This window comes from Phocoena phocoena, chromosome 9 (genome assembly GCF_963924675.1).
Source record: "Phocoena phocoena chromosome 9, mPhoPho1.1, whole genome shotgun sequence".
NCBI lineage: Eukaryota > Metazoa > Chordata > Mammalia > Artiodactyla > Phocoenidae > Phocoena > Phocoena phocoena.
Window position 1 is genome coordinate 36,805,478 of NC_089227.1, and position 24,885 is coordinate 36,830,362.

Consider the following 24,885-nt stretch of genomic DNA (forward strand, 5'->3'; position numbering starts at 1 on the left):
CCTCTGCATTTTCTGCTGCCTTTGCCTGGAATACTCTTCCTGGGGATATCTAAATAGATCGCTTCTTCACACAAATGTCACCTTATCAGAGAGGCCTTCTCATACCACACTGACACTCCTCAGTGCTTCCCTATTTAGTTTTTCTCTCGGAGCACTCTTCACTTTTTATTATACCATGTATTATTTTAATTGTTTATTTAGTTTATTGCCTGTCCCCCTGAAACAGAATGTAAGCCCCATAAAGGCACAGGTTGCCTGCTTGATTTCTTTCAATATCTTCAGCTCCTAGAAAAGTTTCTAGCCAATGTCTTGATCATTGCTCCCTTTTCCAGGGATGGGGGCATGATATCAGGCAGGCATGGTTCTAAGGCACAGCCACCCTGTCCTCATGGAGTTTCTGGTAGAAACTGCTACCTATGCTTTTCATGTTCAAAACATATGCAGACAAAGAAACCTAGTAAGAACAGTTAAATGATATGTATTTTTCAAAAAGGAAATACATTAAAAATTTTTTAATGAAGTAACCTAATTAAGTTAACCAAGCTCTGCCTATTGGCATCCTTAAGGAACCATGCTTTAAGAAATAACTGAGTCTTTTGTGGTTAAGTTGTAATTGTATCTTTGTTCCTAATAATTCATCCCCCACCCCTCTCCCTTAAACAAGTATTCAGTGAAGACCCTCCTTGCTGTATCTGTCTTCACAGGTGGAGAAGTAGCCCATGAGTGGACTAAATCTTCCTACCCCATGCCAGGCTTCTCCGTGACTTCTTTTGACGAAAGAAGGTGAGCTTTTAAAGCACCGGAATGTCTCCCTTCAGTCACCTGTGCTCCTGTCCTCTGCCATGAGGACAGAATAGCCCAGATGTGAGCTGTTCCTTCAGCCTGGGACCCAGAATGAAAGGGCTGGGGCCTTGCCAAGATACAGCTAATCCACAGACTCAGGGACACGAATGTATTCCTTCATATGAACTTCCACCCACATCAGCAACCTATTCACTTGTCTTCTGTGACTTCTATATACCCTTCATTGGTAGAGAGTAGGCTCCGTGAAGGCAAGAAACATTTCTGTCCTGTCTCTACTGGCTCCACAGCTTCTAGGACTGTGCCTGGCACAGAGCAGGCACTTAATAAATATAAGTTAGGGCTTCCCTGGTGGCGCAGTGGTTGAGAGTCTGCCTGCCGATGCAGGGGACACGGGTTCGTGCCCCGGTCTGGGAAGATCCCACATGCTGCAGAGCGACTGGGCCCGTGAGCCATGGCCGCTGAGCCTGCGCGTCCGGATCCTGTACTCCGCAACGGGAGAGGCCACAACAGTGAGAGGCCCGCGTACCACAAAAAAAAAAAATATATATATATATATAAGTTAAATGAAAAGTATTATCAGTGGCAGAAATTAACAAGAATCTGGACTTAATTTTTCTTCTTTATCATATTCTAAAGACTTCCAAGACCCAAATAGGGCTATTTTAGGTAAACCTCAAGAGATAAAGGAATTTTGAGTCATTGAAAATACAAGAGTTTACAATGAGCCAGATTTGGAATTATCCCATGAATCAACACCCTTGCACAGAACACAATGGAAGAGAAAACAGATAAGTAACTAGGTAAAGAGAAGATGGCAAGCATGTCTTGCAATTTTAGACTTTGTCCTAAAATTTTAAAAGCAATTTCACTTGAAGCAATCTCTGTCATCTGCACAGCTGTTGGTTCTGGCAGAAAGAAATTATAGGGAGCAGATAGGAATTATGAGGACAAAACATTTTTCTTTTCTTTGAAAAATACAAAGAGAAGTAAAAATATAATCAAGCAATCATGACACTGGGAGCTTCAAATTACTACTATTAACTTGTTAGCTTTCTTAAATATCTTAAGTATTTCCAAGGAATCTTAGTATAAACAAGGAATCTTCTTTAACTTTTTATTTTGTTAACAAACTAACGTGTATTTGAGGTCAGTGTCATTCACCTACGACCCAAGATAATCACAAATGTCTAATTAGGTGGGATCGATGTGACTTTAAATTTCATATTAAAACTTTACATTTCTATAGTTATTAGCTGCAAAAGAGTTAATTCTGATAAATGTTATCACCACGTCAACAAACTTCTAAATTTGAAAGTCTCTGCACTCCCTATGACTCTTTAATTTTATCATTCCATTTATTTATGCAACAAAGATTAAACTGGAATTAGTTTCTATCTGCCAACAACACAGAAATAAAAAGAACCATGTTCCAATTCGACATAGATTCGGGCATTTCAGTTATGTATTACATACATCACAATTGACAGAGCCAAGGCAGAAGCACGAAACATACAACCCTTTGCCCAAACAACACTTACAAGTAGCCTCTTGTCTAAGTTGGCTTTTCTCAAAGAGGAGGTAACAGAGTTGGCATCTTTTTCTGCCATCCATGCTTTAAAAAGCTTGACAGCAAATGAGGCTGCAATGCCTGTTAAAAAAAAAAAAAGAGTAAACCTTTTATAACAAAAACCACTTGTGATGATGTACAAGGCAACATTTCCCATTAGGCGTCCTGAAATGACTAAATAACTCAAAGACTTGATTTGGCACAAAGGAAAAATGGAAAGCTCTCTAGGCACTGTACTATTCATTACTCAAGGAAATATTTTCATAAGAAGGGGAAAAAAAATGTTAAAGTACTTTTCAAAGTTGGACTCCCTAATTCCAACCTGTTATAACTGTAAATTTATTTATTTTTACCTTGGTCAAAGCCAGATTCAAAGCCAAGGATCTTCTAGTGTTTTGCCTCTATTTCACCCTGTGGTTCACCAGTATTTCATATTTTTAACCGTGATCCTGAGGTACACCAAATAAACCGCAAGCCATAAAACTGAAATGTCAATGTGTCAACTAATTTGCTGATAAATAATACCAGTGAAAGAACATCAATAGTGACCGGTATAAATAAATAAAGCTATAGATGAACATGCATCATTTACTTCCCAGTTTTGCTTTTTGTAAAAAGCATTTTAAAATATTCACGAGTTAAGGTATGAAAATGTCAGTGCTGTTTTAAGCTGAAATCTTTTCTGGATATTTTAAAAGAGATTTTAAAAATAGCCATGTTGGGCTTCCCTGGTGGCGCAGTGGTTGAGGGTCTGCCTGCCGATGCAGGGGACGCGGGTTCGTGCCCCGGTCCGGGAGGATCCCACATGCCGCGGAGCGGCTGGGCCCGTGAGCCATGGCCGCTGAGCCTGCACATCCGGAGCCTGTGTTCCACAGCGGGAGAGCCCACAACAGTGAGAGGCCCGCGAACCGCAAAAAAAAAAAAAAAAAAAAAAATAGCTATGTTAATCAGGAATCTACTCAATTACATACCCATATTTATAATAAGATTTATTTCCAATATAAATAATCAGATAACTAATAGCTTTTCTGTGAACACTCCAGATTTCTAAATTAATGTTGCATTTGTTCAATGAAGAGTTAAGGAGTAGTTGAAATATTAAACTGATTTTTCTGAGTTGAAGGCTTCAGTATCGTTGATGGTCTAAGCAGTGTCTATTCTCCTTTCCTCTTTCCTAAGAGAGTTCCCATGTTGCTCAGGCCAGGTGACTTCCATCTAATTAGTCTAAGCCCTGGCACCACCTTCTTCTGCAATGATTAGCCTAGTGATCTAAGTTGTTGGCCATAGCATCCCCCAACAATTACTACTGGGTGGGTCATGTGACCAATTTCAGCCAATCAGCTGAAGGCAAGATAAATTATCCTATGTTCAGAAGTGCTCTTCCACTGAACCTGAATGAAGAAGCCTGTGCCATAACTGGACTAGCAGACTTCTTTTAAAGGCTAAGGAGTCCACCCTTGGAATGAAGTCGATGCTATGGTAATGGGGGAAAATGCCTGAGTCCTGAATGATATTGCTGTTCACCCTGAAGTCTGCTCTGCTTTTATATTTATTGTTACATAAGAAATAAATGCCCTTGGTGGGGCTGGGTGGAGGGAATAACTTAGGAGGTTGGAATTAACATATACATACTACTATATATAAAATAGATAACAAACATGGACATACTGTATAGCACAGTGAACTATACTCAATATTTTATAGTAACCTATAAGGGAAAAGAATCTGAAAAAGAATGTATGTATGTGTGTGTGTGTGTGTGTGTGTGTGTGTATAACTGAATCACTCTGCTATACATCTGAAACTAACACAACATTGTAAATCAACTATACTGCAAAAAAAAAAAATTAAAAAAAAAAGAAAGAAAGAAAAAAAGAAATGCCCTTGTATACAAATTTGAGTCCTGCCTTCCAGTTACTTGCTGGTAAACAAATTCAATTGAGATATATATATATATATATATATATATATATATATATATATATATAATAAAATTTATACAGACACCAACTTTACCCAATTCTTTTCTTTTGAATAGCAGAGAAACTAAGCCCCCCAAATTGTCTATGACAATAACACCTGTGATATGACCTGGATAATTTTATGTTATCAACTTGTTGACCTGGATTTTTAACATTACCATTCGTTCCAAAAGTCAATATAAAACACAATATAAATTTATTTAATTAAATAAAAATAAAGATAACAGATCTTGTAATCCTCATTGTAAGTAAGAGAAATAAAGCATGCTTGAAACTAGGAGTCTAAAAACCAGGCTCAAACCTATCATTTTACATTAAAAGTGGCTCTTGGTGGAAGGATTGGAGAAATTTCTTTGTACTTGAGATTCTACTGAGTGGAGGGTCTCCCCATAGCCATTTGTTGGGTGGGAGGTTGGGGAAAAGGTATAATTTCATAATCCCTTCCTATTTGGGAAGCAGAAGCTTAATACTTTTGTTTCTAGAGATGCTGGAGTATAAAGAAAAACCATAATGACATAGGTACTACGTCACTTCCATAACAAAGGTATTTTTCTTCTCCTTTCCTACCCCTCTAACATTTTACCATAAAAAATTTTAAACATAAGAAAAGTTGAACAATAAACACTCATTTACTCACCATCTAGATTCTATAACAGTTAATATTTTGCTGCATTTGCTTTATCAGGTCTGTCCATTTATCCTTCTAATAATTTATTTTTTAATACATTTCAAAAGAAATTGTATACATCATTTAGGTTTTTAATACAACCAGAAAGGCAATTATTTTCTGTTATAAACACTAGGGATAATCTGATGTAATTAATATTTACATTTTATCTTGTCTTCCTAGTATAAAATGTCTAGCACCGTAAGTAAAACATGAAGGATCATGAATTCTCTTCAGGAGAATACTTTAAAGTGCTATAGTATTAACAATATATTAATAACAATTAGAGAGCCTGAAAACTATAGAGAATCTCTAAGTAATATCATTTGACTCTTGGTTTACTATTTTTTTTCGGTACACGGGCCTCTCACTGTTGTGGCCTCTCCCGTTGCGGAGCACAGGCTCCGGACATGCAGGCTCAGCGGCCATGGCTCACGGGCCCAGTCGCTCTGCGGCATGTAGGATCTTCCCGGACCGGGGCACGAAGCCGCGTCCCCTGCATCGGCAGGCGGACTCTCAACCACTGCGCCACCAAGGAAGCCCTGGTTTACTATTCTTTTCTCAGCTACAAGAAACTATAACTCATTTCACTGCAGGTATTAATGGGGCTGGGACTTCACATTTATAGGAGAAAAACCAAGTTCTAAGAAGAAACAGATGTTTTCACAAAAGCTCTTTTATTTTTAAGAAAAAAAGAACTCTTTGTTTTGTGTTGCATTATAATTTGAATATCATCATCCTCCTGCAAGAAAAAAAGCCCACTTTTGTATTATTCTATAATCAAGTAATCGTATGTATGCCCATCAAACTCTTAATGTCTTAAAATTAAAGCAAAACTCTGAGGCAGCCACCTGGACTTCTAAAACAGAATGAATATCTTAAAAATGTGATCAAAATGAACATCTGAGCACAACATCTTGAGGGGAAACAGTTCAGAAGAATGGCCCCAACCAGGGAAATGAAAAACAGTTTAAGGGGGCATTTAGGAATGTGAAGGGCCATTTTTGGCTATTCTGCTAAATGCAGGCGGGTGTTTTAGGCTGGCATTCTGTGTCTGAGGGCAAAAAGGTTAAATGACTCACAAAGCACAAAAGAGTCCTGCACAATGAAGCACTGTCCCAACGAAGTATGCCAGTAAGCATCTACGTTGGTCCAGATCAATTTCAGGGTATTTGACCTAGGCATTGAGTCTTAAACCAAAATTTCCAGCTTATTATTATTCTTTATTTGTCTTTGTATAGGTGTGCATATTTTTTCTCCTAATTGCCTACAATAAATATGTACAATTCTCTTATTGTTTGAAGACACACACACACACACACAAGTCTCTTACATGGAGGATGGGTGGGAAGTAGAGAACACTAAGAAGAGGTACTGGTATTTTTCTATCTTTGGCTTTTCTTTTCTTTTCACATCTGACAGGTAAGAAAATGAGCATAAATACCTTCTTTGACTAAGCTGTCAGTGAAGAGACTGGTGAGGATGTTGGCAGGAAGGTTACCATTGCCCAGCAGAATCCCAGACAGCATTGCCAACTTGGTCTGCTCTGCTTCAGAAAAGGCTTTAAGGAAGAGGAGAAGCTGTGGGTCAAACAAAAGAAACCATGTCTATAAAGTAAAGGACTAAGGTAGAAAAATAACACACAATGTACATCCATAGCTAGACGTCACACAACCGGTGGGTCTTATGCAGCACACTTCTTATTCATTGGAGACACACCCATATGTTCGATTATAAATTGGATGCGTTATCATAGTTCCTTTCTTCCAAGTTCACTTACAACAAAGCTATAGATAGCATTCATGGGAAGGAAAACAGACATTTGGAGAACAATGTAAATGGGTCACATAAATAATTTACATTCGACTTTGTATATGACAAAGTGTAAGTATTACAAAGCGTTTTCTGAAATACACTATTGTCTTTCATGTTTTTCACTTCTATGCATGCTCCCCCCTCCATCCTCATCCTACAATACATCTACCCATCTTCTTTGGGTTATAACAAAAAACAAACAAACAAAAAAAAACAGGAGTCAATAAGCTTTGACATGTAGCATATACTTTTCTGAGCCCACAGCATAAAAAACTTTCTAAAAACAAGACTGCTGAGTGAAAAAAGGGTTTTCTAGGTTCTTGATGCCTCTTTTAAAATAATGAGATTCAACACAACATTGTAAATCTGCTATACTTCAATAAAAAAATAAAGTTAAAATAAAAAAATAAAAACAATAAAAGATATATAAATAAACAAACAAACAAAAATGAAATTCAAACTAGGTATTTCCTAGATCATACAGTTTTACCACCAGCCCTGGTGATGAGGTAATGACGGATGTAAGATAAAGAAAAGTTCCTAGCAGAGTAAAGGCCTCTGCTGTGATTTTGTAGTGAGAGGATGACAGTGTTGTTTGGGTCCTTCTGGGTCACAATGCTGCCATCCTCTTATCCCAGCAGTAGGGAAAGTAACAAAGTAGCAACCCCAGAGTGGTTGAAGGGAAGCCAAAGCAAAGGGGATTAGACCCCACTTGCCATTTTGAATTCTAAGAGTATCCAGGCTTATAGAATGCCCTCCTTCCTAACCCTCCTCCACTTAGGGCTTTGACTATATTATATTTATATTCCATGGCTATTTTCTCTGTTTCAACAGACCTTGGGCATGTTACTGAGATTCCCCAGGGCCCAGTATCACTATCGGGGCCCTGTTGACTTTTTCATTACTCTGTACTGACAAAAAATCACTGGCATCAATAAAGGCTTATTAAATGTTTTAGGGCCAATGAAATTCCATTAGCTCTGTGCAGTGGGTAGGACTATATTAACTTACCATTCCCAACAGTTAAAGGATTATTACATTACAGAGAGGTTATGTGACCCCAAATATTTATATGATGAGTAAGTGGCAGAACTGGAACCAACCAGTCCATTTCACTCCCAATTTATGCCTATTAAAATCTCACTGATTTAAAAAGAAGTCACTTTCTAAGTTCACAAGAAAAGAGGGAGTGAGGGAAGGAGGTATCAATGGTTAAAGCTCCAGTAAGCCCCAGGAATGGGGTAAAAAAAACCGACAAAACTGTAGCTACTTTATATTAATCTGGCTTCTTTCTCTTATTATCAAAATAAGTAAGATTGAAGTAAATAATGAAAAATAGCCCCCAAGATTAAAATATTAACACTACTTGTTTAAGCACATTAATATACTCATATGCATCAAAAAACCCCTCAATTATAACAAAATGGTGCAAAAATTATCTTTTCTTAAAATTAATATCCACATTGCTCAATTATACTAGTCAGCATTAAAATCAGATGCTACATGTATTGCAGCAGAATTTTCTCTAAAAATTGGATACACTGGGCTTTCCTGGTGGTGCAGTGGTTGAGAGTCCGCCTGCCGATGCAGGGGACACGGGTTCGTGCCCTGGTCCGGGAAGATCCCACATGCCGCCGAGTGGCTGGACCCATGAGCCATGGCCCCTGAGCCTGCGTGTCCGGAGCCTGTGCTCCGCAACGGGAGAGGCCACAACAGAGAGAGGCCCGCGTACCGCAAAAAAAAAAAAAAAAAAAAAAAAAAAAAAAAAAGGATACACTGTGAAAAATAAATAATTCTTGAAAGCATGTTCATCAAATGAATCAAATGGAAAGTTTTCAAGGTTCAAATGAACTAAAAGAAAAACATGAGTGATATTATTAGGCAAAATGATAAGATGTTTATTTGAATGCTTTAACATCATTTTTTTGTCATATCTATCCCTCTATTTTAATGATGCACTTGTTATTTTCTAAACATCTATCAATATAATGGACCACTTTTATCCATTTAAATGTTTTTTCATGTTAAAAAAAGTAATACCTGCTAGTAGAACAAATCTAACAACACAGAATAATATAAAAATGTGAGTAATCTCCTCTTTAATCCTATTTCCTTAGAATTAACATTATTAACAGTCTGACGTGTTCTTTCAGATTTCTAAATGCAATTATATATGTCTACATTTTATAAATAACTAGATGCATATACACATGCTTTTACTGAATTATGCACTGATAATAGCTCAAACTTGTTAAGTGAAGCAGACAGTCTTCTGAACACTTCATGTGTATTAATAATTACAAAAGTCTTGATCCTCGCTTTAAGACAAAGAAATCTGAGGCACAAAGAACTTAAGTGACCTGCCTAAGGTTAAACTTCTACCAAATGGTTGCTTTTTCATTCAACAATTCATCATAGACATTTTCTTTTATCAATTCACGTGGTTATGCCTCATTCTTTAAATGACTGCATATTATTCCACTGTATTGAGAGATCATAATTTAATTAACCCATCTCCCACCATGAACATTTAGGTTACATCCCAATACTGTGATGAACGTCTTTATACATATAGTTGTATGTATCCATGCCGAAGGATTCTTTTAAGTGTGAAAGTTGAGTCATGGAGAATGTAAATTTAAAACAATGATTTTACTGTTTAAATGTTCTTCATTATACATGGAACCGCTTTGAACAAAGGGAAGTAAGAGTAGGTAAGCAGCAAAGTAGATGTTGCAAAGTAACAAAGTAACAAAGTAGATGATTTCTTTATTCTCTTGGTTTATAATTTAGGCATATACCTAGAATCAGAGTAACAAGTTAATGTAGTGACTGCTATATATAAATACAGAGGAGCTCCAAATTAGAAGGAGGAACATGCTGCAGTTTCTGAAAAGAGGGCTTCTTTAATAAGGTGCTATTGTTTATTTGGCTACTTATTAGAGGCCAATTACTGTATTAAGTACCTTACAGCTCATCTCATTTATTAGTACAACAACCATAAAGTATGTACTTTTATTGCAGCTATTTTATAGATGAGAAAAACCACTGAGATTTATACCCAGACACTATTTCCAAAGATGTGCTTCTATCCCCTTTGCTAAACTGTATCTTCTAAAATTAAGGAATTTTACTGAGTATTAGCTGCTGTGCTATGCTCTTCACAAGCTTTAACTAATTACATATTCTGTAAAGTTATTCCTTTGAACAAAGCATGCTGGCTTACATTAAACATGAAGGAAAAATTCTAAGCTAATCACGTTTTCTTTCTACAGCTATTAGCTAATGATCTGTCATACTCATTCCTTCATTCAACAAACATTTATTAAAAACTTAAGAGGTCCATGGTACTTCTGGACCATCACAAAATTTTTGTCCCTCTTCATTTCATCATTTCATCATTTTAGCAAACAGAGCATTACAGTTGAATTTTTACCTTTTTCATTTCATCCTCAAATGCCTTTTCCAAATACTTATATCTCCTGATGAGTTTATTGAAGACCTAAACATAAAAGAGAACCAGTCAATATCACGTGAACAATTTTAAAAGGCAACAGAAGGAGGTGTAGAAACTCACCCTAACTACAAGGGTCTACACTAATAAAAAGGTGTAGTTAAACATTCTCAGACTGTGGTATGAGAACTATCAGCATTTCAAGGAGTTATTATGACCTGAGGGAAAAAGAGGATCAAAATGCACATGTAGAATAAAACAGATTCACTTGAGAATGTAACAGGTGAGAACCAAAAATAACTTTGATGAAAATGAAATGAATATAATTTTAAAACTGTGTGATGCAGAGATTGAAAATAACTGAAACTAAGGGGATCACAGATAGAATCACTTACACGCTGGATATGATGAAGAGGAGATCAGAGTTCAGGAGAGAATATACTCCAGGTGAACACAAACATGATTTCAGCAGATGAGCAATAAAGATTACTGGCCTCCACAATCTAGTTAGAATTCTCAAGCAGGGTTTGCAACTGTGCCAGTGGAATTCTAGACTGTTTTTAAGAGGAATGATGTTTGTTATGGATTGAGTTCCTGTTCCTCCTAAATCCATATGTTGAAGTCCTGCCCTCAATGTGACCATTTGGAGGTAGGGACTTCGGGACAGGGTTAAGTGAGGTCATAAGGGTGGGGCCCTAGTCTGACAGGACTGATGGTCTTCTAAGAGCCAGGAAAGGAAACCTCACAAGGAACCAAATCCACTGGCACCTTGATCTTGGACTTCCCAGCCTCCCAAACTGCAAGAAATAATATTCTCTTGTTTAAGCCACCCAGTCTGTGGTATTTTGTTACGGCAGCCCGAACAGACTAATACAATGTTCTTATTTAAATGGGGATTTTATAAATACTATTTTAATAAGTGTCAAAATGATTTCTGAATACAATTCTTTTCTCTTATACCCACGTGATATACTCTCATCTAAAACTCTGTGTTTCTTCCTTAATGTGATCAAGATGGAGTTCAAGAGTAAAAATTATAGTGTTGCCCTTTATGAGGAAAGAAAAATGAGCCAGGAGGGAATTGATAATGCAATAAGGAAAAAAATAAATAAACTATACTGAAGTCCCACAGATGTGATTTCCAACTTACACGAGCACTCACATATTTCTTAGTGTGATTATCATCAGGAAAAAGAATTCTCCTTATCCAAGAATGATTATCCAAATCCCCACAGGTAAATGTTTACATATGAAAGCAAAAGTCATTATACTACCAAAGTACTCTTCAATGAACTAACAGCTTATAAAATTAACTTCCACTCAAATACCTTTCTCAATTTAATCTCTCTCCCTGACTACCCCATTGACCTCTGTCAGTCTATCAGTATATAATAATGTTTAATAAACTTAGAAACAATAATGTATCAAAAGTTCTTTCAAATATACATATTCCATATGAAAAAATAAATCATAAGTAAAAGAAACTATCCTATTTAGAAATAATGATGAGGTTAAGTCTATATAGATCTTTTCAATTTTATGAGAATAGTAGAGTACTGATTTTTCTTCCAGGCCTTCTTATCTTTCTTTCCCAGTGGGACTCAAATAGCAAATAATACACCTTGTACTTGCATTAATTGAATCCTAACAAAAATTCTCTGAGGAAGGTAAGGCAGGCGTTAACATCATTGACAGACCTGGAAACTGCTACTAAGTATCAGAGCAGGAACAGAACTCAGTAATTCTGATCCTCAGTGAACTTATCTAATATATCATAAGGCAAGAGAGAATTTTAAACGAACAGCTTTTGAATTGAGAACATCTGCTTCAGTATCCACCTGGCCCAAGGTGTTTGTGGCCATTGACGTAAGACAGTAGAAGCAAAGATTTAGAGAGGACAGGTTAGAACATCGTCCACTGAACCCACGTGCTTAACCTTTTGGTCCATTTTTAAAGATTTCCTTGGTTTTTATCTATTACACATTTCTTAAATATAAAAAAGGGGAAGAAATATCTATGCTAAAATAGCATGTGATTAAAATAATAATTTTTGAAGTTTAAATTCTTAATGGCCACATATCCCAAATTACTCAGCTTAGCATGCCTTACACATTTTAATAAACAAAGTAAAGACAGTTTCTAGCATCTGAAATCACGTAGGTGCCAGGGATTCCTATGGCCTTTTTCATATATATATATATATATATATATATATATATATAATGAAATGTGTAAAACAAGAAGACTTGTTGACCTGGGACTTGCCTTCACGGTTTAGATGAGAATAAAAACTGACTTTTAAGAAGAGTCAGTGAAAGAATCAGAATAGGAACACACCAACCCTAAGCTGGCTGGTCACAATGCACATATGTTCAGCTTTAGAAGGTAATGTCTACAAGGTTGTCCCATTTTACACTACCACCGCTTCCTGATCTTCACCAGGGCCTAAATACTTCTTAATTTTCACCAATCTAATGAATGCAAAAGGGTATCTCGATATTATTGAAATTTTCTCAATGAGTTTGAACTCATTTCCTTTGTTTTTTGGAGGAATTGTGTTTCCTCTTTTCTGAAATGCCTGTAAGTCTTTTCCTAATAGGTTGCTTGTCCTTTTCTTATTGACTTACAGTTCTTTGTCTAATCTGGATATGAATCCTTTATCGGTTTTATGTATTACAAGTATCTTCCTGCCTCTTTCTTTTAAACAGTTACCCAAGAGTCTGTTAATATGAATTACTAAACTCTATGGATTGACTTATATATTGTTTTCATCCTTTGATATTATTACAAGCAACACTATAATAACTGCCGCTGTTTGCGTCACTTTACACCTGCCACTGTCTGCAGGATGAAGTCCTCGAAGTAGAATTGCTGAGTCAAAGGGAATGTGTAGTTTTAGTTTTGAAAGAGAGTGCTAAACTGCTCTCCCTAAAGCTTGGACCAATATATACTCCTCCAGAAATTATGATTCCCCTTATCTCTTATAGGTGAAAGGTAAAGAAACTCTACTTTGGTGAAGCTTTAATGTCCATTATTACGAATGCAATTCAGTGTCTCTTCCTATGCTTAAGATTATCCCTATAGGGATATCTAATATCCCTATTTAAAAAGTGGCCTGTAGAATTTCTGAACCTAATGTTTTCCTAAATCCTGTTCAAATGTTTCCCTTCCAGTACAACAATCTCTCAGTGACAGGCTCTACCTGAGCATAGTTTCGGATGGTTTCGTGATCTTCATTTGCTGAAAACACACAGTGGTTGGTCATCTTGGTCTTGTCACCATCATCTATGCGTGTTCCTCCAGGGGCTAAAAAGGGAAAGGTAATGACCATTAGGACGATGCTGAAATCAGAAGAGCATTTGCAGAAGAGATCAATTCCTGCACATCAAGGAAAACGATAAAGGTAGACGTCACATAAAGTTTCATAGAATGATGTGCATGTGTAGACACACACAGTTTTTAGATTATCATCTTAATAAAATTTTGTACAGGTGGTTGTATTTATTACAAAGGGCTAATTAAACCTTGTGCAAAAATTAATTGCATGAAAATAGACTCCTGAAGGAGGTGACTTTTCTAAAAACTAATTTACTTATAAAAGATGCATACATGTTATGATTTGTTTACATTTCTAACATAATGCAAAGTGGTTGTTCGATTTTCTATTCCTACCATAGTGTATGATGAGATTGTTGTTCTACATACTTGCCTTCACTAGATCCTACCACTACAAGTCTGGTTCTTTCCAAAGTATATCTTTAACCATGGCAGCTAAACAATAACATTTGTTCAGTGAATTTAACTTGATTATTCTCAGTGCAGTTCCTGATGTTTTCCCACATCGGGACATGATTCACTTTTTAGGCTTGATGATATTTTGCTGGACTCCAGTTCACCAATACTGGAACTGCCCAGACCTGGCTTTTACAGATCTTGCTGGTTTCTACTTCAGTAGGCATTAAAAATGTTCCCTCCTCCACCAACTCAGTTATTCACACAGGGTTGAACAGTATACACTCTGACCCCTTGTCATTTGTATTTGATCACCCAGCAGTTGCACTGGCTAGGAAAGAGTGTATTTTATCCTCTCTAACCTTTCTTCCCCATGGCCTATACAGTAATCATGGAATAAATGGATAGACCAAAAGAATGCCTTTTTTCCGTTACTCCACTTTCCTCATTCAAAGGCTCCTCCTGTAAGTTTCAATGGTGGTCATTACAAACATTGGTTGATTAGAAGACCGGAGTCAGAACACTAGGTATTTTTGTTTTCTGATTCTACTTTATCAGAATAAGGGTAGAAATTTGAGCAAGCCAAGTTAGAGTAATAACTATTACACACTCAACAAGTATTTGCAGAGTATACACTTGTATAGGCCACTCTATTTATTTTAGTGTTTTGATTTGAGTCATATTTCAGATCTTTGGATGAAATGAGCTACACATAACCAACTTTTTTACAGGCTCCAGCATACAGTTTTATAAGTAAATTAGTTTTTAGAAAAGTCCGCTCCTTCAGGAGTCTATTCTCATGCAATTAATTTACGCACAAGACTTAATTAGCTCTTTGTAATGAATACAACCACCTGGAACAAAATTTTATTAAGATGATAATCTTCTAAAAACCCTGGGCTAATGATTCCTATCTGATAGAAGTTACATAACTGAAAAGTCTGATTTTGAAACTATAGTCTTTTCTCTTAAGAGGTAAGATTTAAAAATTGCAATCCCTTACAAAAGAAAATATTTGTTACACATTGATAATATTGCTACACCACACATTTAAAATTTTGTTCCCTGATATCGGGACGAAGTATGAATTGCCATTTCTAAAAATTTTGGTGATCCTGCTGTTTTTCTCAAACTAGAAGTAAAAGAATTTTTAAAAAAAATTTTTTATAAATTTATTTATTTTATTTATTTATTTTTGGCTGTGCTGGGTGTTCGTTGCAGCGCGCGGGCTTTCTCTAGTTGCGGAGAGCGGGGGCTACTCTTCATTGCAGTGTGTGGGCTTCTCATTACAGTGGCTTCTCTCGTTGTGGAGCACGGGTTGTAGGCTTCCGTAGTTGCGGCATATGGGCTCAGTAGTTGTGGCTCACGGGATCTAGAGCACAGGCTCAGTAGTTGTGGCACATGGGCTTAGTTGCTCCGTGGCATGTGGCATCTTCCCAGACCAGGGCTCGAACCCGTGTCCCCTGCATTGGCAGGCGGATTCACAACCACTGTGCCACCAGGGAAGCCCCGGGAAAAGTAAAGTATTTATTGTATCTACTCTTCAAAGGGTACGACTGAAAAACCAAGGTAACTTGTCTCAAGAATAACAGGGGAAGGTAAATATTTTTGTAGGTGTGAAGAAAATTCTTACATACTCCATTTGTAAACAAAATGTTTATATAAAAAGAATGTAGCTGGCTGACTTTATTCATTATATCATAGGTCTGGCCTCAGTAGACATCTGGGGTTGTACTGCCTGTGCTCATAAGTTGTACCAAACATTTGCCCTCCCCTCTTTTGGATGGATAGGTGTGGTGTGAAGGAGTGAAATCTAGGCTGCAGATATAAATTTGTTGATCATCATTATAGAGATGGTAAATGAAGTCTTGAGATAATCAATGCAAAGCATATAATTTTAAACATATGTAAGGGGACAAGTATGGAAACCTAGGAGTCACGTGAGAAGTGGCATCTAGAGAGGTAGGACGGAGTCTAAATGGTCCTATGTAAGGCAAGAAAGGAAAGCATTTCACGAATGATGAAAGGGTCAACAGTGCTGCCAGGAAGGCGCTAAGAACTGAAAAGCGTGCGTTGAATTAAATGATGAAGTCATGTGTGACTTTGGCAAGAACCAAAACCGACCGAAGACTATTCTTGCAGACAATTTACCAGTGCATTGATAAAAGTATACCGTAACTAAGGAAATGGAAAAAGCCAATAATCACATCAGGAAAGGTTCAACTTCACTGTTAATTATGGTTTTCATTCTTTTTAGAATCATCTAAGGTAACATAACACTCATGGGCATGAAAGGCAACAACATACTGCAGAGTAAATATAAAACAGCATGTAGAGTATCACATTTGTATAATATCATCCCATTCTCAAAAGTTTATGTATTTCGGTAAAGAGATTTCTAGGAAAGGATTAACCAAAATATTAACAATAGCTATCTCTGTGTATTGGGATTTGAATACACGATAAAGAGCTTTTTATATGTGGACTTGAATTATCTACAGGGATAAACTGAGACTTTCATAAATGATAAAACAAAATAAACTTGGTACGCAGTGAAAACAAGCAGTTCAGATCAAAACGGGGTCTGAAAGTAAAGGGGACCATGTACCAGTACAGATAGATCTAAGAGCTCAGAGGGAAGAATTAAAGGGTAGCTCTACCTAAAAATGCATGTATACACCCTGGCTTAAAGTAGATTGGCTTAAGCAGCATTTCTCAATGAAAGGCACTCACAGCACGCTGGGCAGGGCAATTTTTCATTGTACTGAATGTTCCTTGCATAGCAAAGTAGGTGGCATACCTGGCCTCCACTCCCAAGTCTTTGTAGCAACCAAAACACTTCCACACATTTGCGAAGGGCCCCTAGGCAGCTGAAAGTCACTGGCCTGGGGATCTGACAATTTCCAGTGATTTATGGTTACCATAGGAACTAATTATGAAAACCAAGTTCTAAGAATAACTATGAAAGGAAAAATGGGTGGTTGTGATACCTAATAAACATTTAGAACAATATACCATACCACTTAAATAGTATTCTGAAGCCTTTTCCCCTGATGTCCCTGCTCTATAAGACATAGTTTTTATTTTGCTTTTTATCTATCTTTAACAACTTCCAAACTTCTATCTTTAATCCTTTTACCTATACACTCACAATTACAAGAATTTTTTAAAAACTAGATTTAAACTATATTTCGTAGACAGTTTTCTATGGATAAAATAAATTTTAATGAGAATTAAATTTAATGGGGATTCTTTTTAAATTTGTTGACACAGTTAAATCTCACTGCTCACTATATCAAAAAAAAAAAAAAAGAAAGAAAGAAAAAGAAAAAAAGGGTGGGACTCAAAAGAAAAGTGCTATGGCAATTGGCATTTAATGATATATACTGGAAGGATCTAGATGACAAACATAAAGTTATACTCTACTGTAGAAATTACTCCTCGTAAGTCCACTCCAGAAACATTCAAATATTAGGGACACATGGAAAAACTGGCTTTTACCTAAAGTCAAGGGGCCAATCATGTTGTATGTCAACAAAAATCCTCTCTTAACTAACAATCTTAAGTTAAGTTAACTAACTTAACTTAAAAAAGCCTCTCTTAACTAACAATCATTTCATAGCCACATTAATACCATTCTAAATCGTAATCTAGGCAAAAGTTGTAGACTCCCATTTACATTTTTTTTACCAACTATCATAAATGTAAGCTTATAAAGATTCTATCTCATAAGAAAATCTTTCAGTAGAATTGAAAGTACATAATATTACAAGAAGGTGCTCTAATGTATGGTTTACCGAGCATACTGCCAGCCACCAGGATATCGAAGAGTGTGTCTGCATAGCGACGATAATCTAATCTTGAGCCTGTAGAGTCCAGAAACTTGGCTACAGCTTCAAGGTCATCACCAGCTTCATTAAGTCCCTGGATGAGTGTATCCCTGAAGACTGTGGGTTCGAATTTCTCTTTCTCATCTAAAATAAATACAGAATACAATTATCCTTTTACTTACACAACATATTCCCAAATACAACCATACATTTCCTTTGTTCACTGGTTTTTATTTGATAGTATGATTATTTAAAAGTTGAAGGATGACTGTTTTTCTACTAGTTTTTCATGTTAAAGCCCTTGTTTAAATATTTATTCAAGCAATTTATTTCTGTTGCAAGGGGCCACACTCTAATACATTAAAAAATTGATGATTGATCATTTGTGTCACTCATAGGATAGGCCAATGTAAACTACTAACCCTATCTATCTGATAAACAATAAAATATAACAATCAAAACTTAAAATTTTGTTCCACTTAAGACAGAAAAAGAAAATGATGCGGGGAGAATCACTTAAGAATAAGGGAGAATATATAAACAAACAAAATAAAGATTGGGAGGAAGAAAATCAAGAGGGGTATCTCTTTTTAAATTTTTTTAATAGAGATATAATTGACATATGATATTATATTAGTTGCAAGAATACAATATGATTTGATATTTGTATATATTACAAAATGATCACCATAATAAGTCTAGCTAACATTCATTACCCTACATAGTCACACATTTTTGTCTTGTAATGAGAAATTTTAAGATCTTTCTTAGCAACTTTCAAGTATGCAATACAGTATTTTTTTTAACTTTTAATTTTATATTGGAGTATAGCCTATGAACAAGGTTGTGATAGTTTTAGAGGCACACCAAAGTGACTCAGCCATACATACACATGTATCCATTCTCCCCCAAACTCCCCTCCCATCCAGGCTGCCACATAACACTGAGCAGAGTGCCCTGTGCTATCCAGTAGGTCCTCGTTGGTTATCCATTTTAAATATAGCGGTGTGTGCATGTCAATCCCAAACTATCCCCTCCCTCCACCTTCCCCCCTCATAACCATAAGTTCGTTCTCTCAGTCTGTGAGTCTGTTTCTGTTTTGTGCAATACAGTATTATTAACTAGAGTTATTAAGCTGTACATCACATCCTCATTACTTATTCTATGATTGGAAGTTTGTACATTTTGACCACTACCTTCACCCACTGCCCCCTCCCCACCACGTCCCCACCAGTGTGCCTCTGGCACCCATCAATCTGTTATCCATGAGCTGTTTTTTTTTTTTTTTTTTTTTTTTTTGCGGTACGCGGGCCTCTCACTGCTGTGGCCTCTCCCGTTGCAGAGCACAGGCTCCGGACGCGCAGGCTCAGGGGCCATGGCTCACGGGTCCAGCCACTCCGCGGCATGTGGGATCTTCCCGGACCGGGGCACGAACCCGTGTCCCCTGCATCGGCAGGCGGACTCTCAACCACTGCGCCACCAGGGAAGCCCCATGAGCTGTTTTGTTGTTGTTGTTTTTGTTTTAAAGATTCCACACGTAAGTGAGATCATACAGAATTCGCCTTTCTCATTTCACTTAACATAATGCCCGCCAGATCCATCCATGTAGTCACAAATGACAGGATTTCCTTCTTTTTATGGCCGAGTAATGGACAGGTTGTTTCCATATCTTGGCTTATTGTAAATAATGCTGCAGTGAACATTGGGGTGCATGTATCTTTTTGAGTTGGTGTTTTCATTTTCTTCCAATAAATACCCAGAAGTGGAGTTGCTGAATCATGTGTAATTCTATTTTTAATTTTTTAAGGAACCTCCATACTGTTTTCTATAGTGGCTGCACCAATTTACATTCCCACCAATACTGTTCAAGGGTTCTCCTTTTTCCACATCCTCACCAAACACTTGTTATTTCCTGGAGGAATTTTTTTTTTAACAAGATATATTATTCCAGAGTACTTAAATATTTAAAAAATATCGTGAGCTATATACGTTTATATATCCAGCTTCAGAGCAGATGTTCTCAACCTTCTTGTTTTCATGACCCCTTGAGGCCCTTCAGAAGTATTAAAGATTCCAAAGAGCTCTTGTTTATGGAGGTTACATTCATGGATACTTACTTTATAGAAATTAGAGCATAAAATTACTTATTACATGAAAAATATTAGTGAGAAGAGAAGCACTGTTTTACACTGTTGCAAAGCTCTTTAATTTCTGGCTTAATGGCAGACAGAGTTCCAAACATGCTGCATGCAATCTGTTGCAATATCACACAACCTGTGGCCACCCACTGTAAACTCATGAGAGAATGTGTGAAAGGGGCAAATGATATCTCGGTATTTAATTTGAAAACAGTTTGGACTTTGTAGACGCCCTGAAGTATTTCAGAGGATTTAGGGGTACAGATATTAGGTAAGTTCCTCTCCTCAGCAGACTCTAGGGAGACATCTTGTGGAAGGTCAGTTTGGAGCAAAATCTTGAACAAAATAAAGATCATATGTTGTTGAAAAAATGTGAAGCTAGCAAACTAGAGGTCAGAAGAGGTGTAAAAAAAAAAAAAAAGGCTAGGTTAAAGGCAAAGTATGTAGGATTCAGTTCAAAGGATTTCACCTTTCCCCCCACCCTTATGCAGAGTCTGCATATGGGGAGAGAGGGGCAAAAGATGAACCCAGAAGTTAAAAAAAGAAAAAAAATTCTATCACATGTGTCTTTAGAGATAAGTAGATATTGCAACTGTAAAAAAAGAAGAAGGAGAAGAAGAAAAGAATGCTATAGAAAAAGAAACATTTCATGAATTAAAAGAAAAAGTTCCTAGAAATGAAAAATGACAGAAAAACATACGAACTCAACTGAAGAGTTAAAAGAGAAAGCTGAGAATATCTCTTAGAAACTGGGAAAAAAGTCAGAGACCTACAAAATAGGAGCAGAAGGGTAAGAAAAAGAGCCGACCCGTCAAATGTCCAAATAATAAGTGAATAAAAATATATTTTTTTAAAAAGGAAAGGAAAGGATTTAAAAATTTCAAGAAAGCTTTACAGTATTGAAGGACATGAGTTTCCCAATAAAGGACTGTCTAGGGACCCAGCACAAGGACTGAAAATGGATCCACAAGGTGCATTCATTACTGTGAAACTTCAGAACACTGGGAATAAAGCAACTCTCTGAAGTTTCAGGTGCAAAAAACCAAATCACATATAAAGTATCAAGAAACAGAATGACTTTGAATTGCGCAACAGAAATACCAGAAACCTGAAGATATTCCTTCAAAATTATGAGGAAAAACAATTTCCAAACTAGAATTCCGGTGTTCGGTCACACTGCTAATCAAACATAAGAGCAGAATAAACGTATTTCAAGACATTCAAGGCCTCAAAAATTATGTTTCTGATACACTCTTTTTAAAAGCGACTGAAACAGACACCACACCGAAATGAGAGAATAACTCATGATTTCACAATCTTAGTAAGTCACGAGATCCCAGGAAAAAGAGAAAAAAAAATCTAAGAGACAGACAACAGTACTCTTCAGGACAGTGGTGAAAGGACATTTCAAGCATTTCAGGTTAACAGCTGGACACTTGGCCTAGAGAGCAAACCAAATGGAAGAGGGTTTTTCAATACAATCATACAATATGATATGATACGTAGTCAGAATTCCTTCAATGTAATATCATTGTTAGAATTCCTAAAGTGTTTATATTAAGAGATTTACATAACAAGGGAAAGGATGGGGTTGACTAGTCTTAAGGTACAGAAGACTAAGCAAAAAAAAAGATTTTGATTATTATTAAACTCATTAAATCCAAAGAGAAAATGGTGTTCAGAAAAATAAATCAAATAATAGTTCACTCTGAAGAACATGTACCAAGTCACAATAATATACACCCTAAACAGGAGTCTAGCTAAAACTGTGATATAATGAAAGGACGGAAAACGAGAAGAGGTTTGCAGGTGGGTGAGGCATGAAAGAGCTGAACCCTTATCTCCCATAGGAGGAAATGCATCTAGAATACCTCCAACAGAAACATCAAGCATCAGCCATACAGCAGTGTTATTTGGCCACAGGAATGCAAATGCTAAAAGAAGCGGTTAAAGAGTAGAAAGAGCTCCGCTGGGGTCTTGCAGAACTGTTTGACTATTTAAACCACGTACACGCATGACTTTGATAACAATTAAAAACTACATGTAAAAACCAGACAGCAGCTGCCTGGTTTGTACAGACTGCCTACCTACAGCCTAACAGAAGGGATGCGTTGTAAGGGGTTAATACCACAGCCTCAGAAACAGAGAAGAATGGCATTCCCAGTACCAGTCAGAGTCACGCAGCATAAGATACCATGAAGACAGATGTAAATTAACTTGAACACTATTCGTCATGAACAAGAGATAAAAGTCCTTTTGATGCCATAAGCAAAACATTATGCAGCCAAGAACATGCAAATGTTGACCGCAGGAAAAACATAATTGGGGTCTTGTTGTGAAGCGGGGGAGGGAGAGAATGGGCACCCTAGAAGCGTAGATCACGGGGCTCGGAAGAAGTGGGTAACTGTGACCCACAGGATGAACTCATTGGCAAGCATCATCCCCTACTCGGGGTCCAGCCAAAGGGTAATTCACCACCCACCTTGTGTTCCCTCTCCTTGAACACAAAAGCATAAGTAAAAAGACCACGAGCTGCTTATTAAGTCTCGTGACCAGCTCCCAAAATCAACTGAGGCCATCTGCACAATGGACCCCAACATGCTTTGACATTGACTCAGGTGTTAGAACAGACTTTGGTGGTTTGAAAATTATAAATTCAAGACACTGGAAAATATAAGTTGAGCAATAAGGTAAGCTACAACTTCATGCAGACAGCTTTGTTTTGAATCTAAGAGACAACTTAAAAACTCTTCTTTGTAAAAAGGCCCTCATCCACCAGCTATACTTTTCCAAAAGACTTGCTAAGGGAGAGGGAAAGTAAAAGGAGGAAGACAGCACATCATGGCCAGACATATTTCAACAGTGAGTAATAATGCACTAGGTCAAAATGATCAAGTATAGCTTAGGAATCTTAAAAAGTCATGATGGCCTGGGAGGATTAATAATTCTCTTGCAGGATGAAAAGCAAAACTCCCACCTGCTAAGATAAGTGTCCATCTAGAGGAAAACTAAATTCCTGTACAGGAAAATGGCAAGAACATTACTGGAAGTTTGGGGAAACAAGACAATATTTTACCCATAGGTTCTTTTTCATCTGAAACAATCAACAGTGTATATGATTTGTATTTCATTTGAGGACAGTGTAGCAGAAGTACCAACAAAATCCTAACGAAAATATGCCATTGCTTCCTTGAGTTTCCATTTGGCAGGTCAAAACTCCCTTGAGGTAGGAAGTACACAATTAGGGTCTCACATTTATACTGTGTTGGTGAATCACAAGTGTGACACTGAAGAGTCAGTCATAATCACCCTCACACAACATAGAGAAACAGGCCTATTTCCGACACTCAAATACACCTGTAAGTTATCTAAATGCATTGCTTTCTCTAAGAACTATGGTAAATTGTTAAGACAGCATTTTCCCAATGTGTTAAGCGACAAATAACAATCTACCCTCCCTTTCTGAAGGTCACTGAGTTACAGTAAATGAATAAGAACGATCATGGGTTTTCTAACTATACACACACAGATTTACTTCCGTATATATTTAAAGATTTACCTCATTAGTTCCTAACACCACTTATTACAAATCTAAGAGTGATTTAAAACCACCAAAACGGATCTAAAGCCTCAAAGAGAAACCTGAGTATTGTGGTCCCTCTGGTGGCCTGAAGTTTGGTCATTTCTTTCCCTCCTATTTTCACTAATTTTAATCCAATTTCTCCACAAAATTTAGAGGGAGGCCAGTTCAATTATTAAATATTTCATTTCACTAAGCATAACAATGGCTCAAGGGAGAAGTGTTCATCCTTTCAGATTCCTCCAAGTCACACTAGAAAACATAATCTCTCTGGAGAAAATATTATAAGCAAGATGTGCATATTTCACAAAGGATACGTTTGATATGATGTGTCCAACCATAATGTTTAATTTTGATGTTAAGCAAAAAGAAATACATTTTTATACTAACTTGGCAGGGAAGAGCATTAACTTTGCTAGGAAATAGGTACAAACTGAAGACAGAGCTTCAGAAGACAGCCTATTAAAATGACCTTGAAATATCCTCCGTAGATTTTTTTTCTTGGCTCTACAAAACTGCCAACCATTTACCTGAATTCAGCCCCATCATACTAGCAGAAGAAAAGCCAAAGCACAATGAATCGTCAGGATGCAATTCACTATTATGAAAAGCAGAAAATGAGGTTGACTCCATTTTTTTTTTTCCAGTCAGCAGTTTGGCACAAAATGGCCCAAGTGCTGCTCTAATCCCCCACAGACCTGAGTTATATAAATCTAGATCAACTGACAAATGATAGATAACATATTTCTGGGTGGCTCTCTGTGAGTATTCCCGCAGCTATCAGACACAGGCACAGTCTTGCCCACCAAATGAATCAGAGGCAAACCAGTTCAGTGCTAGAGGCAACCTTTCCAGTCCAAAACTGAAGACTGACCGTAAGGGCCAGTTTACTCGCTGAATCACGCCTGCTCTTGTGCAAGACATCCTTGGGCCTTCTCCTGGCGTTGGAGCTCAGCTACCGTGAGTCAGCGTCACACTAAGGAAGCTGCCCGAGTTGGAGATCCAGGTCTGAGATTAACACGTTCCCTCAGCGGGCAGGCGATGGCAAACCTTCCTTCACCTGACAGTTGGGCATACATTAAATATTATCACATTACTAGGCGCAACAATAGCTTAACTGTAACTAGGTTTCTGATTAAGTCCTTTGGAAATCATCGACGTCATTTATGTTTTTCAAGACGGCTTTAAACAATGAGACAAAGAACGTACGCTGGTTGCAGCACCTTGCATTGCTACCTGCTTCCAGATTTCAATCCACATTGTGTAGTGGGGACACAGTTTGTAAGAGGGCTAAATATAATAGAAGGAGGTGGTTC

General features: G+C 37.2%; 1 protein-coding gene across 3 annotated transcripts in view; it reads right to left on the bottom strand.

Moving 5' to 3' along the window:
- The window catches only part of BZW2 (basic leucine zipper and W2 domains 2), a 57,505-nt gene that overhangs the window by 13,452 nt on the left and 19,168 nt on the right, over nucleotides 1-24,885 (bottom strand). Inside the window, exons 3-7 of one of the 3 annotated variants that reach the window (XM_065883409.1) lie at nucleotides 17,819-17,995; nucleotides 13,492-13,595; nucleotides 10,272-10,337; nucleotides 6,465-6,600; nucleotides 2,343-2,452 (exon numbers count right to left, since the gene is read on the bottom strand). In XM_065883409.1, coding sequence (XP_065739481.1) covers nucleotides 2,343-2,452; nucleotides 6,465-6,600; nucleotides 10,272-10,337; nucleotides 13,492-13,595; nucleotides 17,819-17,995 — 593 coding nt within the window. The remainder of the gene's footprint in view (nucleotides 1-2,342; nucleotides 2,453-6,464; nucleotides 6,601-10,271; nucleotides 10,338-13,491; nucleotides 13,596-17,818; nucleotides 17,996-24,885) is intronic. The other 2 variants (XM_065883411.1, XM_065883410.1) reach the window with 2 other exon arrangements.